The sequence below is a fragment of the Periplaneta americana genome, chromosome 11 (genome assembly GCF_040183065.1).
Source record: "Periplaneta americana isolate PAMFEO1 chromosome 11, P.americana_PAMFEO1_priV1, whole genome shotgun sequence".
NCBI lineage: Eukaryota > Metazoa > Arthropoda > Insecta > Blattodea > Blattidae > Periplaneta > Periplaneta americana.
Genome location: NC_091127.1, coordinates 14803538 through 14822335, shown reverse-complemented (window position 1 = coordinate 14822335; position 18798 = coordinate 14803538). Strand labels below are relative to the sequence as shown.

The 18798-nt window shown below is 36.7% G+C and overlaps 1 protein-coding gene across 1 annotated transcript in view; it reads left to right on the top strand.

Moving 5' to 3' along the window:
- The window catches only part of LOC138708829 (mucin-22-like), a 198157-nt gene extending 180366 nt beyond the window's left edge, over positions 1-17791 (top strand). The window contains exons 5-6 of the mRNA XM_069839045.1: positions 9680-9828; positions 12396-17791. Coding sequence (XP_069695146.1) covers positions 9680-9828; positions 12396-13748 — 1502 coding nt within the window. The 3' untranslated portion in view covers positions 13749-17791. The remainder of the gene's footprint in view (positions 1-9679; positions 9829-12395) is intronic.
- The last annotated feature ends 1007 nt before the right edge of the window (positions 17792-18798 follow it).

The window sequence follows — 18798 nt, the reverse complement described above, 5'->3', positions numbered from 1 at the left end:
CTATATACAGTCACGAAGCTTAATACTTACTAAATATGCAAACATAAACAGTTGAAATATGCATCCATAGATAGTTGCTCACCACCAGGATCGTTACTATCGCCTCATCACAGACTCTTTCCCTAGCAGAAGATAAAATGTATTGTACTTTCGATATCGTGTTCTTTTGAAAAAATTAACACCTTCCTTCCACTATTGAAATATGAAATATATAAGGTTTATATATTATTTTCATAAAATATATATTATATTCTATAAACTCACCTTCCTGGATCTTTCGGAAGAAGGATAACTCTAACCTATTTTTCTTACAATTTATAATACTGCAAACGTCTCCTTGCCCCATATTATTATTCAAATTATTGTATTTTAGCCATTTACAGTTATTACAACCGATAACTAACATTTCACAGTTTACATAGCTTTTCACAAAAATCCGAAATACGGCACAGTCAATGCTTTTTCGATCTAGACCAGGCCGTAATGTTTGTTCGGGTTTTCTATTTCAGTGTATGGAGCTCAGTGAAATATTATATTATAACTTTATTGCTCATCATTGCTAAGCTTTATTTAGTGTAATGTGTCCATAAGTTCCGTTTACTTCTTGTTGTATAATATGTTGCAGAAATAATTACAAAACTGTGTTATTTTAATGTGAAGAGAATTTTACATGTTAACATAATGTGTTCGCGTCAACATTTCAAGTTTAGAATGGAAGCTATTTTGAGGTTCAATAAAAACAAATTTATATTGTGATTTTCATTTAGCACATCTACCTTCCTTAATTGTAGACAGACAATTCACCATACCACTCCTATGAAATTAGTGTACGTACGATTGTGTTACTTCGTCTCTTAGGTAGTAGATAAATACAATAATTCAGTACTCAATTGTAGTATTAAAATACAGACAAATAGAATGTGACGGTTGTCATACATGACATTATGTTTAATTATAATGTATAATTGCGAATATAGGGATATAGTACGTTAAATATAGTAAATATAACCTGTAATTTCCATATGACATGACATACGTAGTGACAGGGCATTGGAGACCACTAAAATTAGACAGAAAGGGGCAACTGGTACAGTAAACATTATAATTTCAACATATCTAAATATTCGTGCGGTGCAACTGAAAATTATTGAATCGTGCATAAATTAATGTACAATAATTTCGCAATATTTAATCGAAATAAAAGCAGGTAGGTCTATTACACATACGAACAACTTAATTTTCACAACAAAAATTATATTACACCTTAACTCGCAAGGAATTATGTCTGAAGTGTCTCCTAATCGTTGTTTTAAATTTTATTAATGCAATTACACTACATTTTAGAGAAATATATGTTACTCTTTATGCATTTCAATTAATTTATATGATTGAAACGCCGCCCTTCGTGTTCGGGTTAAGCGAGTCACATGGCCTGCCCTACGGCCTGTATTAGATCACGATGGCTGTGGCACAGTCTATTGTTCCTAGTACTCACAGCGCTCCAAGCGGCTAGCAACTATCGCGAGAAATGCATCTCGTTGACAAAAAATCACCCCAAGCTTCGTGACTGTGTATAGTAGACTGTGGTTTGTACCTTCCGAACGAAATAAATCTAGCTACCATTAAAATAACCTTAGTGTCTCTTGTCTGTCTTTTACGTACATTAAAGTACATTATTTTATCTCGGAAAAGTAACATATTTTTAGTCCACTTACACTGCATAATACAATGTCCTCTTGTTCCCAGTACAGACAAAATTACGGTTAGTGAAAAATATATTCCAGTGACCTTCATTTACGAAAGATTAATTTGTTAGCGGTCCCGCCCCGTGGCGTCGCGGTCTAAGGCATCCTGCCTAGGACTCGCGTTACGGAATGCGCGCTAGTTCGAGTCCTCATGGGGGGAAGAAATTTTCTCATGAAATTTCGGCTAGTGTATGGGACCGGTGCCCACCCAGCATCGTGATGCACTTGGGGAGCTACGATAGGTAGCGAAATCCGGTTGCGAATGCCAGCTATAACGGCTGGGGGGATCATCGTGCTAACCACACGATACGTCCATTCTGGTTGGATGGTCGTCCACCTCTGCTCCGACATGTGGGCGTGAGGCAGCAGCCGGCTGGTCGGTCTAGGCCCTACATGGGCTGTAGCGCCACGGATTATTATTAATTTCTTAGCGCATCGGGAATTTTTTTCAGAACTCAAAAGAAAAGTTTAAAAAAGTGTAAATATAAGTTCATAGGTTTTGAATAAGCTGTCTGCACATTTACAAGTATATTACAGGTTGCTCTGTATGGCTGTGAAACTCGGACTGTCATTTTGAGAGAGGAACAGAAGTTAAGGGTGTTTGAGAATAAGGTGCTTAGGAAAATATTTGGGACTAAGAGGGATGAAGTTACAGGAGAATGGAGAAAGTTACACAACGCAGAATTGTATTCTTCGCCTGATATAATTAGGAACATTAAATCCAGAGCTCTGAGATAGACAGGGCATGTAGCACGTATGGGTGAATTCAGAAATACATATAGAGTGTTAGTTGGGAGGCCGGAGGGAGAAAGACCGTTGGGAAGGCTGAGACGTAGATTTTTTTTATTTTAGTAGGTTATTTTACGACGCTTTATCTACATCTTAGGTTATTTAGCGTCTGAATAAGATGAAGGTGATAAGTCCGGTGAAATGAGTCCGGTGTCCAACACCGAAAGTTACCCAGCATTTGCTTATATTGGGTTGAGGGAAAACCTCGAAAAAACCTCAACCAGGTAACTTGCCCCGACCGGGAATCGAACCCGAGACGTAGATGGGAGGATAATATTAAAATGGATTTGAGGAAGTTGAGATATGATGATAGGGACTGGATTAATCTTGCTCAGGATAGGGACTGATTGCAGACTTATGTGAGGGCGGCAATGAACCTCCGGGTTCTTTAAAAGCCATTTTTACGTAAATAAGCAAGCAGTATAAGCATTTCTTAGAAATAGAAATGATGCAAAAGTGTGTAGAATCAGATTTACATACTGTATCTATCAGCGTTAATTGCTTCTTAAAAGAAAATAGACAATATTCTTTTCCCGCTCATGACACATCGCACACAAACATTCTCATCGTGTATGGGAACCTAATGAATAATGTCTGGTTTCCAGTGGAGCCCTGGTGGTAATTTTGCGAATTTACGTTGCCATGGTGATGGGAGTAAGATTCTTCGGAGAATAAAATAGCATGAGCTTGTTTTATTTCTCCTTTATGCACGTTATTCACAATTCATTAACAAAATGTAGGCTACGCCTTTCCCCCCACCACAAGATCGCCTTAATTATAGGTAATGACGCACCTAATGTTGCATGATTAATAATTTCCAGCAACTTTGTAGCTTTATTCGTGGAAAAACTCAAAATTCCGCTTGTTGAGGTGTTTTCTGATACTTTTCCGAAAATATGTTGTTAACCAGTGCTCAGTTCTTGGCAATAAAGCCAATTACCTCTCTTGCTCTCCAATATAGGACAGTGATGTAGCAAAAATGTGTAGCCTTCTTACTTACTTATTTACTGGCTTTTAAGGAACCCGGAGGTTCATTGCCGCCTTCACATAAGCCCGCCATTGGTCCCTATCCTGAGCAAGATTAATCCAGTCTCTATCATCATATCCCACCTCCCTCAAATCCATTTAATATTATCCTCCCATCTACGTCTCGGCCTCCCTAAAGAACTTTCTCCCTCCTGCCTCCCAACTAAACTCTATATGCATTTCTGGATTCGCCCATACGTGCTACATGCCCTGCCCATCTCCAACGTCTGGATTTAATGTTCCTAATTATGTCAGGTCAAGAATACAATGCGTGCAGTTCTGTGTTGTGTAACTTTCTCCATTCTCCTGTAACTTCACCCCTTTCGGCCCCAAATATTTTCCTAAGCAACTTATTCTCAAACACCCTTAACCTATGTTCCTCTCTCAAATTGAGAGTCCAAGTTTCACAACCATACAGAACAAATGGTAATATAACTGTTTTATAAATTCTAACTTTCAGATTTTTTGACAGCAGACTGGATGATAAAAGCTTCTCAATCGAATAATAACAGGCATTTCCCATATGTATTCAGTGTTTAATTTCCTCCCGAGTATCATTTATATTTGTTACTGTTGCTCCAAGATATTTGAACTTCTCCACCTCTTCAAAAGTTAAATTTTCCATTTTTATATTTCCATTTCGTACAATATTGTCGTCACGAGACATAATCATATACTTTGTCTTTTCGGGATTTACTTCCAAACCTATCTCTTTACTTGCTTCCAGTAAAATTTCCGTGTTTTCCCTAATCGTTTGTGGATTTTCTCCTAACATATTCACGTCATCCGCATAGACAAGCAGCTGATGTAACTTGTTCAATTCCAAACCCTCTCTGTTATCATGGACTTTCCTAATGGCATACTGTAGAGTAAAAGTTAAAAAGTAAAGGTGATAGTGCATCTCCTTGCTTTAGCCCGCAGTGAATTGGAAACGCATCTGACAGAAACTGACCTATACGAACTCTGCTGTACGTTTCACTGAGACACATTTTAATTAATCGAACTAGTTTCTTGGGAATACCAAATTCAATAAGAATATCATATAAAACTTCTCGCTTAACCGAGTCATATGCCTTTTTGAAATCTATGAATAACTGATGCAAAAATGTATAACCGTTTTAATGTATGCACCATATTATGGCGGTTATATCACCTAACGCAACCTCCAAACTGTATGAAAGACCACACCTGCCGTTGGTTAGCAGATCTACTTGACCTAGTTGGGAGGACTGTCAGACAACTCTACCGACTATATCCCCTCTTCACCACTTAGGAGACGCTTATGCACGCCATGGCAGATCAGCATGCTGGAATGGCATTTCCTTCATTTTTGTTGCAACAGTTATACCGCTGTGACTCGGTCCCCAGAGCCTCGTTTGTTAAGAACAGGTTGCACCACGGGAAGGAGAGGGTGGGAATTGAGTAGGAGAGGTTATGGAATGCACTTCACTACTCCTTGCAACCCTTTTTACAGTAGAAGAGGCAAGACCTCCATGTGACTTTACCGTACACCGCCAATAGGTATGGAGAAGAAAGATAAATTTTAGTCTGAGATGAACTTCCGTGTTGGTAGATTCGTATAGGCCTAATACTGTCTTCCTCCGACGAGTCTAGCGCTGGGACCTGAGGTATTCTTGCCATCGGTGCGGGGGGGTTGCAGGTAGATTCTTTTGTTGCTACAGCCAAGCCGAGCCGAGCGGAGTGGGAAGTATTAATCGTCCAAAAATATGCAGTCTTCAGTTTGTAGTAGTGTGTGAATATTTCATATACATATTGTTTACCTAGGCCTATATGGTTTTGTTATTAATATATTAAATATATTGTTGCAATTTTTGCTCAAACATCTCCCTGATGTTAGCTATGTTAATATTATATGAATTACTCATATTAAATATTTCACCGTTACAAGTCATTTTTAAGGAAACATGCTGTGGAAAAGTTTTTGGTTTTATTCTATTGGAATTTTAGAATATGTGTGATTGGTATCGTGAAAACAGATTCCTATAATGCCATGCGAAAATCATTTGTTGTTGTTTTTTTCTAATGCCAGGCGTTTGACAAAGTCATTTGACCTCTTGCACTCCAATATTTTCTAAAGATATTATCATGACCAGCCAATGAAGCACAGATTTTGAGGTGTTCCGAATCCATTTCTTGGTTTGAGTTGCACAATGGGCAGTTAGGGGACTGATATATTCCAATTCTATGCAGGTGTTTAGCCAAATAATCATGGCCTGTTGCCAATCTAAATGCAGCTACAGACGATTTTCGTGGTAAATCGGGAATTAACTGTGGATTTTGATGCAGAGAATTCCATTTTTTCCCTTGGGATTGTGTTATCAAATTTTGTTTGTTGAAGTCTAAGTATGTAGATTTAATAAATCTCTTCACAAAGTAATACGTAGATTTAGTAACAGGTCTGTAAGTAATCATTTGTTGGTGATATCTTAAAATACAAATCAAGTAGTTTTACTTCTCAAGTGAGTTCAGCAGTACAGTATATTTAAATTGATTACTTTACAAATTTAATTCAATTCTACTAATCACTAAATTATATAGTATAATTCTTCTTTTCATTTATATTATTGTAGTTGTATTAAGATTTTTCTTTTTATTTATTTTATTGTATTTGTATTTCTGGTGGTGTGATGGCCTTAACTTCACCTGAAGAAATAAATAAATAAATAAATAAATAAATAAATAAATAAATAAATAAATAAATAAATAAATAAATAAATAAATAAATAAATAAATAAATAAATAAATAAATAAATAAATAAATAAATAAATAAATAAATAAATAAATAAATAAATAAATAAATAAATAAATAAATAAATAATATTTTCTACAATACTTTCCCTCTCTGAATACGGAAGTACGAATGGTTGTATATCTCGCCAAAAATACATTAGAAAACTAATAGGCATACTGCTCTCGTAAATTGGGCGAATGTTTTCAGTATGATTGTACTTCCTTCCAGGCTACCGCTGTCACTGTTCCCTCCCACTCCAGTACCGCGCTAGACTAGTCGGAACCGCATTCCTCTCAGCACTAAAGTCCTCAGAGGATGACAGATCAACCATCATGAAACAAACTCCCTTTCTGATAGCTCATTCTTTCCCCTCTCGCACAGCTCTCATGCCAGGTCTCGCCTCCTCAGCTATACCAAAATCTTTATTAATACGTCCATTAAGTTTGTTATATACCTGAATGTTTTCCTCTAAACCGACATTAATTCTGTTTATTAAAATGCTACATTCTAGATACGGTATCTGAATGTATTCGCCTGTTTCATTACCTCCGATATAATCACTGTCTGTCGTTAAAAAAATTTTTAATTGGTTATTTTACGACCCTTTATCAACTGCTATGGTTATCTAGCGTCTGAATGAGATGAAGGTGATAATGTCAGCGAAATGAGTCCAGGGTCCAGCGCCGAAAGTTACCTAGAAATTGCTCTTAATGAGTTGAGGGTAAACTTCGGAGAAACCTCAACCAGGTAGCTTGTCCCAACCAAGATTTGAACCCGGACGCGTTCGTTCACGGTCAGACATGCTAACCGTTAGTCCACAGCGGTGAACTTGCCCTTCTTAACTATTTTTGTAGTAGTGCAAATGTTTTCGTTTTTCTAGTTGAAATATTCATCTTACATGTATTTAATATTTTGTTGAGTTTAATGGCGTTTACCTGAAGATGATTATCTGTCCGGCTGCTTCCATTGCAGCTTGTAGCATTTTAGAGGCACGAATGTCTCTACAGCTTGGTCCGAAGGATTGTGGGTTCGGATCCAGTCTGGGGCATGGGTGTTGCGTCTGTGTCAATTTAAGGAAAAAGTGAAAACACATAAGAAAACTGCAAAAGAAGCAAACATTACAAAATGCCCTTTGCTCTGTGAAATTAATTTATAAAAACCTAACACTGTTAATTCATGTAATCTTCATCTTACGATAATTTTTCTTTCATACCAAGGCATGATTGTGACTATAATAGTATTTAATAATAATAATAATAATAATAATAATAATAATAATAATAATAATAATAAAGCGCACACATTGTGCATAAATGAAAGTCACTTGGATTGAACAAAGTTAATGATTGATAGCTGCCGATTCCCACAGACTAGGATATGGTATCTATCACATGTCTTGTTGCATAGGACACACACACAGTTGTCGTCCGGTTCGTGGAAACACTGAATTCTGCATATCCTGTGGTGGTATCCATGAACCGCCAGCGATGTCACGAAGTGGCGGAGCTTCTGGTTCGTGTCTGTCCAGGTCCGGTTTATCATGGCCTGCGTTGTGTACAAATCCTCCCAGATGTCTTCCCTCTGCCTTATCCTCTCGTCTAGAGCTTTCTTCCAGTTGGAAGTGGAGGGCAGATCGAGTTTTGTTCTGATGTCTTCTATCAAGAAGGTCTCGTGGGCGAGCACATACACCAGCCTGGATAGTGTGTGTTTCGATACTCCTAGTGCAGCCTTCAAGAAGCGCGCCTTGACGTTCTCTAGGGTATGGAGGTCTTTCGTGCGCAGTTTGTCCCAAGTTAGATCTAGTCCGTATGTAAGTATGGGGACTATCTTGGTGCGGAAGATGATCATCGCTGTTTTGAGAGATAGCTTGGTTAGTTCTCTGATGTCATGAATAGCTTTTGTGGCTGCTGTAGCTCTTTGCTTGGTGTGTACCCTGAATGAATTTGTTGTGGTCTGTAGTGTCAGTCCGAGGTATTTGGCCTGGTTTACTGTTTGTAGAGGTTCTTGTTTCAGGAAGATTTTGTCTTGTTGAGATATCTTCCCTCCTTTCCTGAATATCATGTGTTCAATTCACTGTTAATTCAGTCTTATTCCTTGAACAAGTTGCAGAATGTTCGTGTCAGTGATAGACCATTTCTTTTCTCTTGAAGAATACGTGTTACAGAGGAGCCTCACATTCTATAATGGAAATAATCTATTGATTAACTGACCTATGACGTCTATTTTATTTATTTATTTTATTTATTTAATTTATTTAATTTAATTAATTTAATTTGGTGTGTTTGTTTGTTTTGTTTGTTTGCTTGTCTGATGACTCATCGTACGATAACATTGTTGGTGCTTATTGGGAATGGAAACATTTTAAAGCACTTTAGAAGTACACTGATAAAAGTGAAATATTTTGAGTGAAATCGCTATTATTCCTACAAATTCTGGAATTTTTGCGGGGAAGATCCATTATAGGGCCAATCTCCTTATTGGTTGAATGGTATGAACGCTATTATCGATTTGTATTGTTGTTATAATCGACATAAAATATGTTGCCAACTTCTAAATTAACAGTCAGTTTTATATTGCTGACTTGTAGCCTACTTCAAAATGGAAATAGCGTCAGTAATAGTACAATATATTTTCCCTGGACCAAAAATATAATACGAAGTGACTAAAATCACATCAGTAGTAACAAACTGTTTAAATTTTTCTATTTAATTTTTTTTAATTTGGTAGCATTTAATGCTTATCGAATATCGAACGCTATAGTCCCGTCGCTCTAATTTCCGGCAGCCAATCACGTTGCAGGTCGGCTACATTTAAACGTGTGCGTCTTGTGATTTGCTGATGAAGATGTTAAGCATTTCCTAAGGCTGGATAAATACTTAATATAATCGCCCACCATTTTGGCTCTCTCGTTGGCGTTCGCAGAAAGTACACGAGGATATTATTTGTCGCTCAATTATTTGCTGAATTTCAGTGCGTTTGATTTATTATCATAGGAGCTGCGACATGATAATGTTTAACGGTGTGGCAAATAGATCCCTCGTCTGGTAGCTCGGCAACGAAAGAACAAAAATGGCGAACGATACTACCTACCTAGACTTTACAGAGCCTTGACTTCCTAAGACGTAAGCAAAGAGGAGGAGTCACGCCGGGAATAACAGCGTCGCGACTATAAAAACGCTAATCGAACCATTACTTCCGCTGACCTCTTTTTTGCGTGTAATGTATCATGGGCGGCGCTTGAAATTGCGTTTTTATTTACTTTCAAACACCCCAAAATAAAATTTACTATCCAGTGTGCAGTTTGAATACCTGTGAAGATCTTTCTTTCCAGATTTGTTTTCTCGTTATCCATGTCGTCTGTTGCAGTTCCGCCATGGGCGCGCAAGGTTGATGGCTGCATGCTGACTTCTCTGCCATCGCTGACAGTGACGTATCTGCCCGAACAGGCGGCAGTGGAGCTGACGTCGGACTGTGGGCTGGATGGCACCCGACGCATTGCATGCAAGGGCCAGGCTGTGAGTCATCTTTTTTTTTTTTCTTTTCTAATTTATTTCAGATGTTTCTTAAGGTCGGGCTCACACCAAATGCAGCATTTTGTCTCACAACGAAACATTTTGTCGGTTGTCATAACATCAAATGAAGCGTCCCTCACTGGTTGCAACAGCAGTATATCGAATGTAACTGTCCTCTACTGTTTCCATCTTCATCATCATCATCATCATCATCATCCTGTCAAGTACTAGTCCCAAAAGAACGGCCTGAAAAATCGATTTTCTTGCCATCTTTTCATAGATCGACCAAGTGACCGTTTCCCATTTGGACGATACTTCATTATTGCCTTTAATTTATTTTTTTTTTTAATATTTATTGTTGATCGGTGTCACAACACCAGGGTGAATCTGATCACACATTATTTTATCATTTAAAATCGGATACATACAACTGAATGTGTGAAAACGATCACTATTTGAAGTTTTAAAGAAAGTTTTTGAAGAACATTTCAATATTTATGACAAAATATGTTTGTAACAAGATCATAAATAACTTATTAAATATCGTAGTCTTTAATATTAAAGAATGTATATTTCCCACGTCACAATTTTTGTTGCACTACCTTTCGAATTGTTTCCCCTTCTTCTACTTCTACTTCTTCGATTGCTGGTAAAATTCATATTCTGGGAATAATAAGTTAATTAAGTAGTAAAATATCGCTGCAATCGAAAGGTATTAGGAATAAATTTGAATAAGAAACAAAAAAAAGTTTCCTTCCCAGGCAGGATTCGAGCCACGAAAGTCTTAATTACCAGTCTATCGTGCTCTGGAGTGAACAAGGCTCTGAAATCAGCTATAAGGGTCGGTCCGGTTTTTTTTTGCCACTGCTGTACCAGTTACTTTCATGGGTGCGTCTGAAGGAACGAAGAACAATACTTCCACTGTCTCTTCTGTTTAGAATCATGCATACTTCTACTGCGAATTATCTGTTATCACGCTTTCAATTTCTTACAACTCTTCGAAACCGACATCAAGCACTTCTTTCTATCCCTCATCATAGAACGTCTTTATACTCATCTTCCTATACTGTAGAAATACCTCGCCTCTGGAATTCGTTACCTAATGACGTCAGGGACTGCCGGACTTTATCACAACTCAAAATTAAATTGGAAAAGTTTGTCTTAGTTAATGCTTTTAGGTATTGCTAGAAGTATTGATTTGTTTTTTTTTTTTCTTTTTCTTTTTTAATCTAGATTAAAATTGCAAGTTTCTTATTTATGTTAGTTAATTAGTTAGGATACAATTAATTATGATACTTAATCACTCATTTAAAGTTTGTGTGACTGCAACCTGTGTATATTTTTGTGCGAGATCGTGCGTATTTGCTTGTTTTCCGCACAGAACCAATACGCGGTAAGTGTGAAATACCACATTCAGTATTCCCAACGTAACACACATAACAATTTCCCTCTTCTTACCGCTTAAGTGCGACATTCATTTTACTGCTTTAGGCTTTTAACATATTATTTTTAGAGATGTTTAACATAGTAATAATTATAAATTGGAAACTTACCACCGCAATTTCACCTAAATTGCAATGTTAATTATTGTTCTTAAATATTTGCAAAAATTAAGTAAAGTCTACTACTCCACGAAACTTATTGCATTCCTGATACAAGTAACATTAAGGAAGCCGTGAAAAAATCAACAAGACTCCAGATGCCGATGTTATTACTGCAATATGGTATATAAATAATATTGTTAAAATATTAAAATGAAAAATAAATCATTACATAACCTTACCGTTTGTTTTAAGTTCGCATTTATAGACTGGGGGGGAAAAAAAAAGACAGACGTATATCACGGCCTGCTGGAGTATAGATATTTTTGTTTTCTAAAGTTGCCGTCATTAAACAGAAACGAAGATGGATATTTCATTACAACTAATTACAAATTCGTCTTTCAGGTATGTAATAAACGATCTTCGCACAAAATAATGTACGATACACGAGCGGTATGTTTGCTTCATGTTCTCGGAAATTAAAAAAAGCTCAACTACGTTTCGCTTTTTCAATCTTTTCCTCGAACATGAAAACGTCAATATACCGCTCTTGTAACGTATATTACTATTGTGTGGCTTTATTTTGTTTAGGCTATAGTGTTTCTTTTTCTCTCTATATTTATTTATTTTGTAGCTTTATTTTGTATATAGTGTATTTTTTTCTGTTTATTTCTATTATTTTATTTGTATTCCTGGTGTTGTGGAAGAGAAGGCCTCATGGCCTTAACTACACCAGAATAAATAAATACACAAATAAATAAATAAATAATTAAATAAATAAATATTTTTGTCCTCTTTTTTCGAACAATGTCCTCCTTTTTGAAGTTTTGTGTCCTCTTTTCTATCGATATGAATCTGGTCACCGTACCCACAACCCTGAACACCGGCCGCGAAAGCCTAAGCCAATATTTAACATAATTATTGATCGGTTTTACAATACGGCAAACAGTCTGTACAAATCCTGTTTTCCATTTAAAGTGAACCACCCATAGACAAGGCTGTAAAACTACACAAAGAATATGTTCGCAGGACCGAAATGAGATGATGCGTCAGCTATCGTGTAACAACGGCAGTGCAGATCCAGCCGACGACGATCGACCAGTGTCGGCGAGCACCACGACTCTTGGCACGCCGGGCGGCGGCAGCGCTGGCGGCACCGAAAGCCACCAGCCCCCCACGCGCCACCGCCGCGACGCCGATGACGTCAGCCCACCGCTGGGCACGCTAGCAGAGGACGCCAACGCCACCACGACGCCCGCCCTGAGCACCGCTACGTCGGCGCTCACCGCTGCCACCACGCAGCCGAGCACCGCCGATACCACCGCGGCGGTGGAGATCATCACAGCTGTGGGGCTGCAGCCTCTGGAGCGAATGGTAGAGGGGCCACAGCCCCAGGAGCAAATGGTTGAAGGGATTCAGCTCCAGAAGCAAATGGTTGAAGGGATTCAGCTCCAGAAGCAAATGGTTGCAGAACCTCTACCGCTGGAACACGTGGCTACGGGGTCCGAACAGATGACAGCGAGAACTTTGCCTCGGGAGCAGATCATCGAGGAGGTGCAACCCCAGGAGCAGACGATCGTCGGTACACAGCCGCTCGAGCAGATGATAGAGGGACATAAAGACGAGGCGGAGACTACAGGAGGAAGCTCTCCCATTTCACCTCTTCCGGTTGTCACCTCCCCCATAGCCTTGCCAACCGTTAATAACGTTATGGTGACATCGTCGCCAGGGATGCCAACTGAGACGAAGGCATTCACCACGGCAGCTGCGATAAGTGAATACTCAGATGAGGTCAGGACGAGGGGCGAGGTGGTCCAGACTGAGAGCGTACCTCCCACAAACATGACCTCAAGCGGCGACGCGTCCAACACGACTTCTGCAACTCGTGAGAGTACCAATATCGCCAACACGACTTTCCTCGCTTCAAGCCACGAGGGTACCGCCATAGTGAACACGACTTCGTTCACTGCAACCAATACTGTCAACACGACGTCCACCGCTTCGAGCCACGACAACATGACGCAGACAACCTGGCCCCTCCACGAGGAAGCCGGCATCCCTACCGAGGTCGGGAAAAAGGAGAGCCCGAAACTCAGCAAAATAGACGTCAACGACGACGACGAGGAAAGTCGGCGACGACAGTTTCTTCCATCGCCACTGCGAGGACTGCCACACTTGGGGGACAACCAGACGGCGGAGGAGGGGACGAAGGCGCCAGGGGACTGGGTCCCCACCGGCACCCAGCAGGAGGACGGGGAGCAGACCCCGCCTGTCATCGAGACGGAGCCGGAGATCCCGGCGCGCCCCAATAGAGGGCGCAGACTCACGAGGCCGCAGGGCCACTCGTTCTACCCCTACTTCCTGAACCGCGTACTGGGTTGAAGTGAATCTCTTGCAAACGCTTTCAAACAAAACAAATGTCTGTGTTTTGCTATCACTGTCACAAACAAGGTGTCGCTCTGCGTGGAGGACTTGTCCAGGGCTTGAAGGGTGCGATGCCAGTCACATCTTCGCATTCAGAATGTTTTTAATTTTCCCCCAGTAGAAGGTCGTTGTAAGCAACTAAAATGAAAGCTTTGTTATCTGGTGTTAGATAGAGACACTTAGGTAATCAGGTGGGTATTTTATTTACGTGTAAATTTCTAGTATTAACAAAATTAAATTTAAACGCAAATGGGTTTAATGAGAAATGGCGTATTTGCTTTTATGTCTTAATAATAATGATAATAACAATGACGATGATGGTAATAATAATAATAATAATAATAATAATAATAATAATAATAATAATAATATAAAGTGGAAAAAATTATGTACATTTTGGCAATATTTATTTCCACACTAAACTATTTTTCAAGAACGTATTAGACAAAAAAGTGATCTCTTTATGCATTCTTCAAATGGATTGAATGTAATGCAAAGTTATACAATTTTTAGAAATGTTCTGGTCCACAGTATATAATGGTTCTTAAAAAATATTGTCATGTAAAGAAAATATTTTGCTTTTTACGTTTGTTTATGTAATTTCAGTTTGAATGGCAATTGTAGCAGCATTTATTATTGTAGGACACAGTCTGCAATGGATCTTGGTACTTATTTAAACATATTTTATTGGTTAGAAAGTATGACAAAACAATTAAAAAATAAAATAAAATGAATACAAATATCTGCTTTTTGAAGCTGTAATTTACTTTGTCTAAAAAGTTATTAGCTTTCAGCAATATAATATTCTGGGGAGGAGGGAGGGACTACGAATGTCTTCAACTTTTTACTTTATTACCATGTTCATAGTCGTGTGTATTTTTGTACAAAATTGCTGTCTATCATACTGACCTAGTATCGACATTATTTTGTGTGAATTAACGCCACCTATCACAATTATTTAAAACTACAGAAGACACCGAGAATAACCTCAATTTACTATTGAATTGTTTATCAGTTATACAATCATTCCAAACCAGATAATAAAGCTCTTCCTGTAACAAAGTTAACTATACTATGATACTATGAATCCAGCCGTGTAGAACTGCAATCTTCCGAAAAAATAATCTGTTACAAATACGTCCTAAATGTTCCCAGTAACAATAATTCCTTTATACATGTTTTGTAACAATTACTCACAGATTACGTGAAGGCCCACAAACAATAAGCGTTTTTTCACTTAGCATCTCAAGTTTGAAGCTCCTGGCAGGAAGAAGTAAGAACTTGAAAGCATTTTGATAGAGATAGCAAAAGATTCGAGCACATCATGCAGTTCGCCTATTTCACGCATCACTCACTCAATTGCACCGTCCTATCTCCCGTCCTGCATTACTGTGTCACGCAAATAATTTGGATCGCACACAGCACTACGCGATGACCTCTCTCCACACTGCGATGTGTTTCTCTAAGAGGTCTGACCAACTCTGTCAAGACTGAATCTATCACACTCAGACTTAGGGCCAGTTTCTACAGCGCTGAACAATGTGTTTGAAAGCTCAGGATAACGCTGTGACACATCTTCAAATTAACAACTATTCATTATTGTTGGCTGTAACGTACGCAACCTCTGAGATACAAATTTCCCTCCTAGAGAATTGTGATGTAGGTTGTGTTTCCCCCCCCCCCTATATTTACGTTTCACAACATCAGTCCAAAGAATCCAAAGAGAATAAACAATGTGAGAAAACAGAGTGCTAAGTTCAATGTGCGACAACTGTAATCTTATGTAACTTAATTACCTTATGCACGACTTGTGCGCATTTATTCTATTATTAATAAATTTATTTTATTTCGTCATGTTTTAAATAATTTAAATTAATTTCTATTATTTTATTCTAACTCATTTCATTTTTATTTAATTTCATTAATTTAGTTTGTTTTAATTTAATTTAATTTATTTTATTTTTATATTATTTGTTTTAATTTAATTTAATTTAAGTTATTTTATTTCAATTTATTTTATTTTAACTTACTTGCATTTAATTCATTTTAATTATTTTTTTTATTTATATTATTTTTACCTCATTTATTTTATTTTATTTTAATTTAATATATTTTATTTCAATTTCAATTATTTTAATTTACTTTATTTTATACTATTTTCATTTAATTTAACTTGATGCATTTAATTGTAATTTATTATATTTTATGTCATTTTAAATTGATTTATTTTAGGTTGTGTTGCGTGGAGTATACCAGTTCCCATCTGATCAAGTTCAAAATTCCGAAAATTAGCAAAGTTGAAATTCGAAAAGAAGTCTGCTGTAATATTTTTATTATTATTTTTATATTATGTCATACAAAAATCGCAACAGTGATATGTTTTGTCTAAATTGAATTTTGAAATTAATTATTACACAATAATTAATTACGTATAAAGTAAAAAACATGGCAGACATGTAACAGCTGTTACGCTAGGTTTTTTTTTCTCGCTGTTATTTATACTCGCTTTAACATGTTTGGTCATATTGCGAGTTAACTAGGTTTTAAATCTCTTATTCCTTTCAATTTTTAAATGATGTTCCATGCATTTATTTTTGTTTTTGCAGGAGACTTTACAAGTTTTCTTCCTTTTTATTATTATTTTCTTTGCCTAACTCGATAATTCAAGAGATTTCATAATTCAGCAGTATTGAAGAGATTTCAAAGGAATTAAAATTTCTACTTATTTTCTGTAAATATTTCTTCTGAAAAACAGGCGTAAGAGGAAGACCTTCAGACTCCAGATATTGTATCAAATCATGTCAGGAATTCGTTCTCGATATTGGATCTAATCTAATAACGCATGATAATGCATGATGTAGGAAAGTTGAAGCAGTTTATTTTATGACACTGTGGCCAGTATAGTGGCACAATCTGAAACTAAATCTTTGGATAGTTAACTAGGGAATAAATAAAACTGATCTCGTTCCTTTGTAGAAACATAAAATATTGTCGCAAGACAATATGTCATTCATATGATAATCTGGCCTTTGATATATCGTAAGTTCGTAGAAACTGGCCAATTCTAACTCAGATGAAATGATTATTCTTTTCCGTGAGGATTTCCTTCAGCTGCTTCTGCAATTCTCGGTAGAATTTCTAGTCATAAATAAGTTGTTATCCACTTATTTCCATCTCACCAAACCATTGCATTACAAGGAACACGTCACAGAACAGCTCTGAAGCACGCTGATATATTTGATCAGAGAAAACAAATACGTATATCGTCTCTGAAATTATGGATGAACAGTAAATGTGAAGAGAAAATAAGATCATGAAGTCCCAAAAATTTTTTTCTCTTACTATATAAATACTCATAGCAGACAATATAAATCTATTGCCCAGAAAGCAATAGAAATGCAATTTGAATACAAGTTAATCTTGTAGCATTGGTGAAAGAGAAGATTTATTTTCACTTCGTAGTGACAATAGCCCCCCCAGAATGTAGGACTCGTCATAAATAGATTCAAGTATAAAATACAGTACATTTAAATATAAAAAATAGGTTAGAATTTATAGAATATGTTTTCGCAATTAATGTTATAATTACATGTTTCAAAATATTTTAAGCTTAATAATAATTGTAATTAATAAACTCAAAGAATAGAAACGGCAGCTTTGTTGTGAAGAAAACATTAACAACCGATCAGTGGCGAAGATAAAAGGTTTTGAAACTGAATATTTTGTAGGCTGAAATAAATATTTCATGCGACTTATTACAACTGCACAACAATATCCCGCTAGAGCATACAATATTATTCCTGTTGCTGTTTTAATAGATGCCTAATTAAGTTCAATTCCTTTTTCGTCTTCCGCTTCAAATATCAACTTGCAATAATTGAGACCCTCTGCTTTGAATCTCAATGCACCAACTGCCATCTGCAGGGTAAGTACCGATAATAATCTCTATTTTACGCGAAGATACAATAACATAGCTATGCAACAAAAGAATAGTTTCTTAAGGGTATATGTACGTGAACGATTACAAGTATTATCAGAAAATGCAGGCTCTAAATTTCTAAAATTTTATAAGAAAATGAACTCACAATTGGACAAAAATTACAAGGTACCACAACAAGACTTATTAGAACTTAAATATCTGATAAAAGTATAAAAAAGGTCACTAATATGTTTTTAGAATTCACTTTTTAGTTTAAATTAAATTTTCGAAAATTTGACAATTTTCACACATATTATTTCATAACTCCACAACGATTAGAGATAGAATTCTGAAATTTTGTACACGGATTTAACGTGCATTTATGCAAAATGTAGACTACAATAATGCCCATTTCTTTAAAAATAGAAAGATTTGGTCACAAAACATTATGTAAATTTTAATTATTTTATATAGGACAAATAAAAAAAAAATAACTGTATTAAAATAAACAACTCTACACGTCTGAGAGTAGTCTACTTTTCAGAAATAAGTGTTTATTACATGCAGGAAAAATATTAACGATGTCAGAGAGACCATAACAATGTTATGGTTACCAAATGATATAGTTAACTGCAGAATTTTTTTTCATACTTTGATAAAACTGATTTCTAAAAATATTATTAGTAACCTTTTTTATACTTTTATCAGATATTTAAGTTCTAATAAGTCTTGTTGTGGTACCTTGTAATTTTTGTCCAATTGTGAGTTCATTTTCTTATAAAATTTTAGAAATTTAGAGCCCACATTTTCTGATAATATTTGTGGTCGTTCACGTGTACATATATTCTTAAACTGATTGTGGGAAGATTTCACCGTGGTTTTATTTTGAATGAATATTCATAACCTCAAAACCCTACAAAACGTTCCGCCATTACATCTTTAGTAAAGTCTCACACTCTCGATCTTCATATCAAAATTGACATTGGTATTCAGTCACCCTTCAGAGAATTGAACAATAGCTTACAATCATAGGATTTGGCGCTTAATTTCATGTATGGGCCATTGGAAATTGGAAGGTGAATGTTCTTA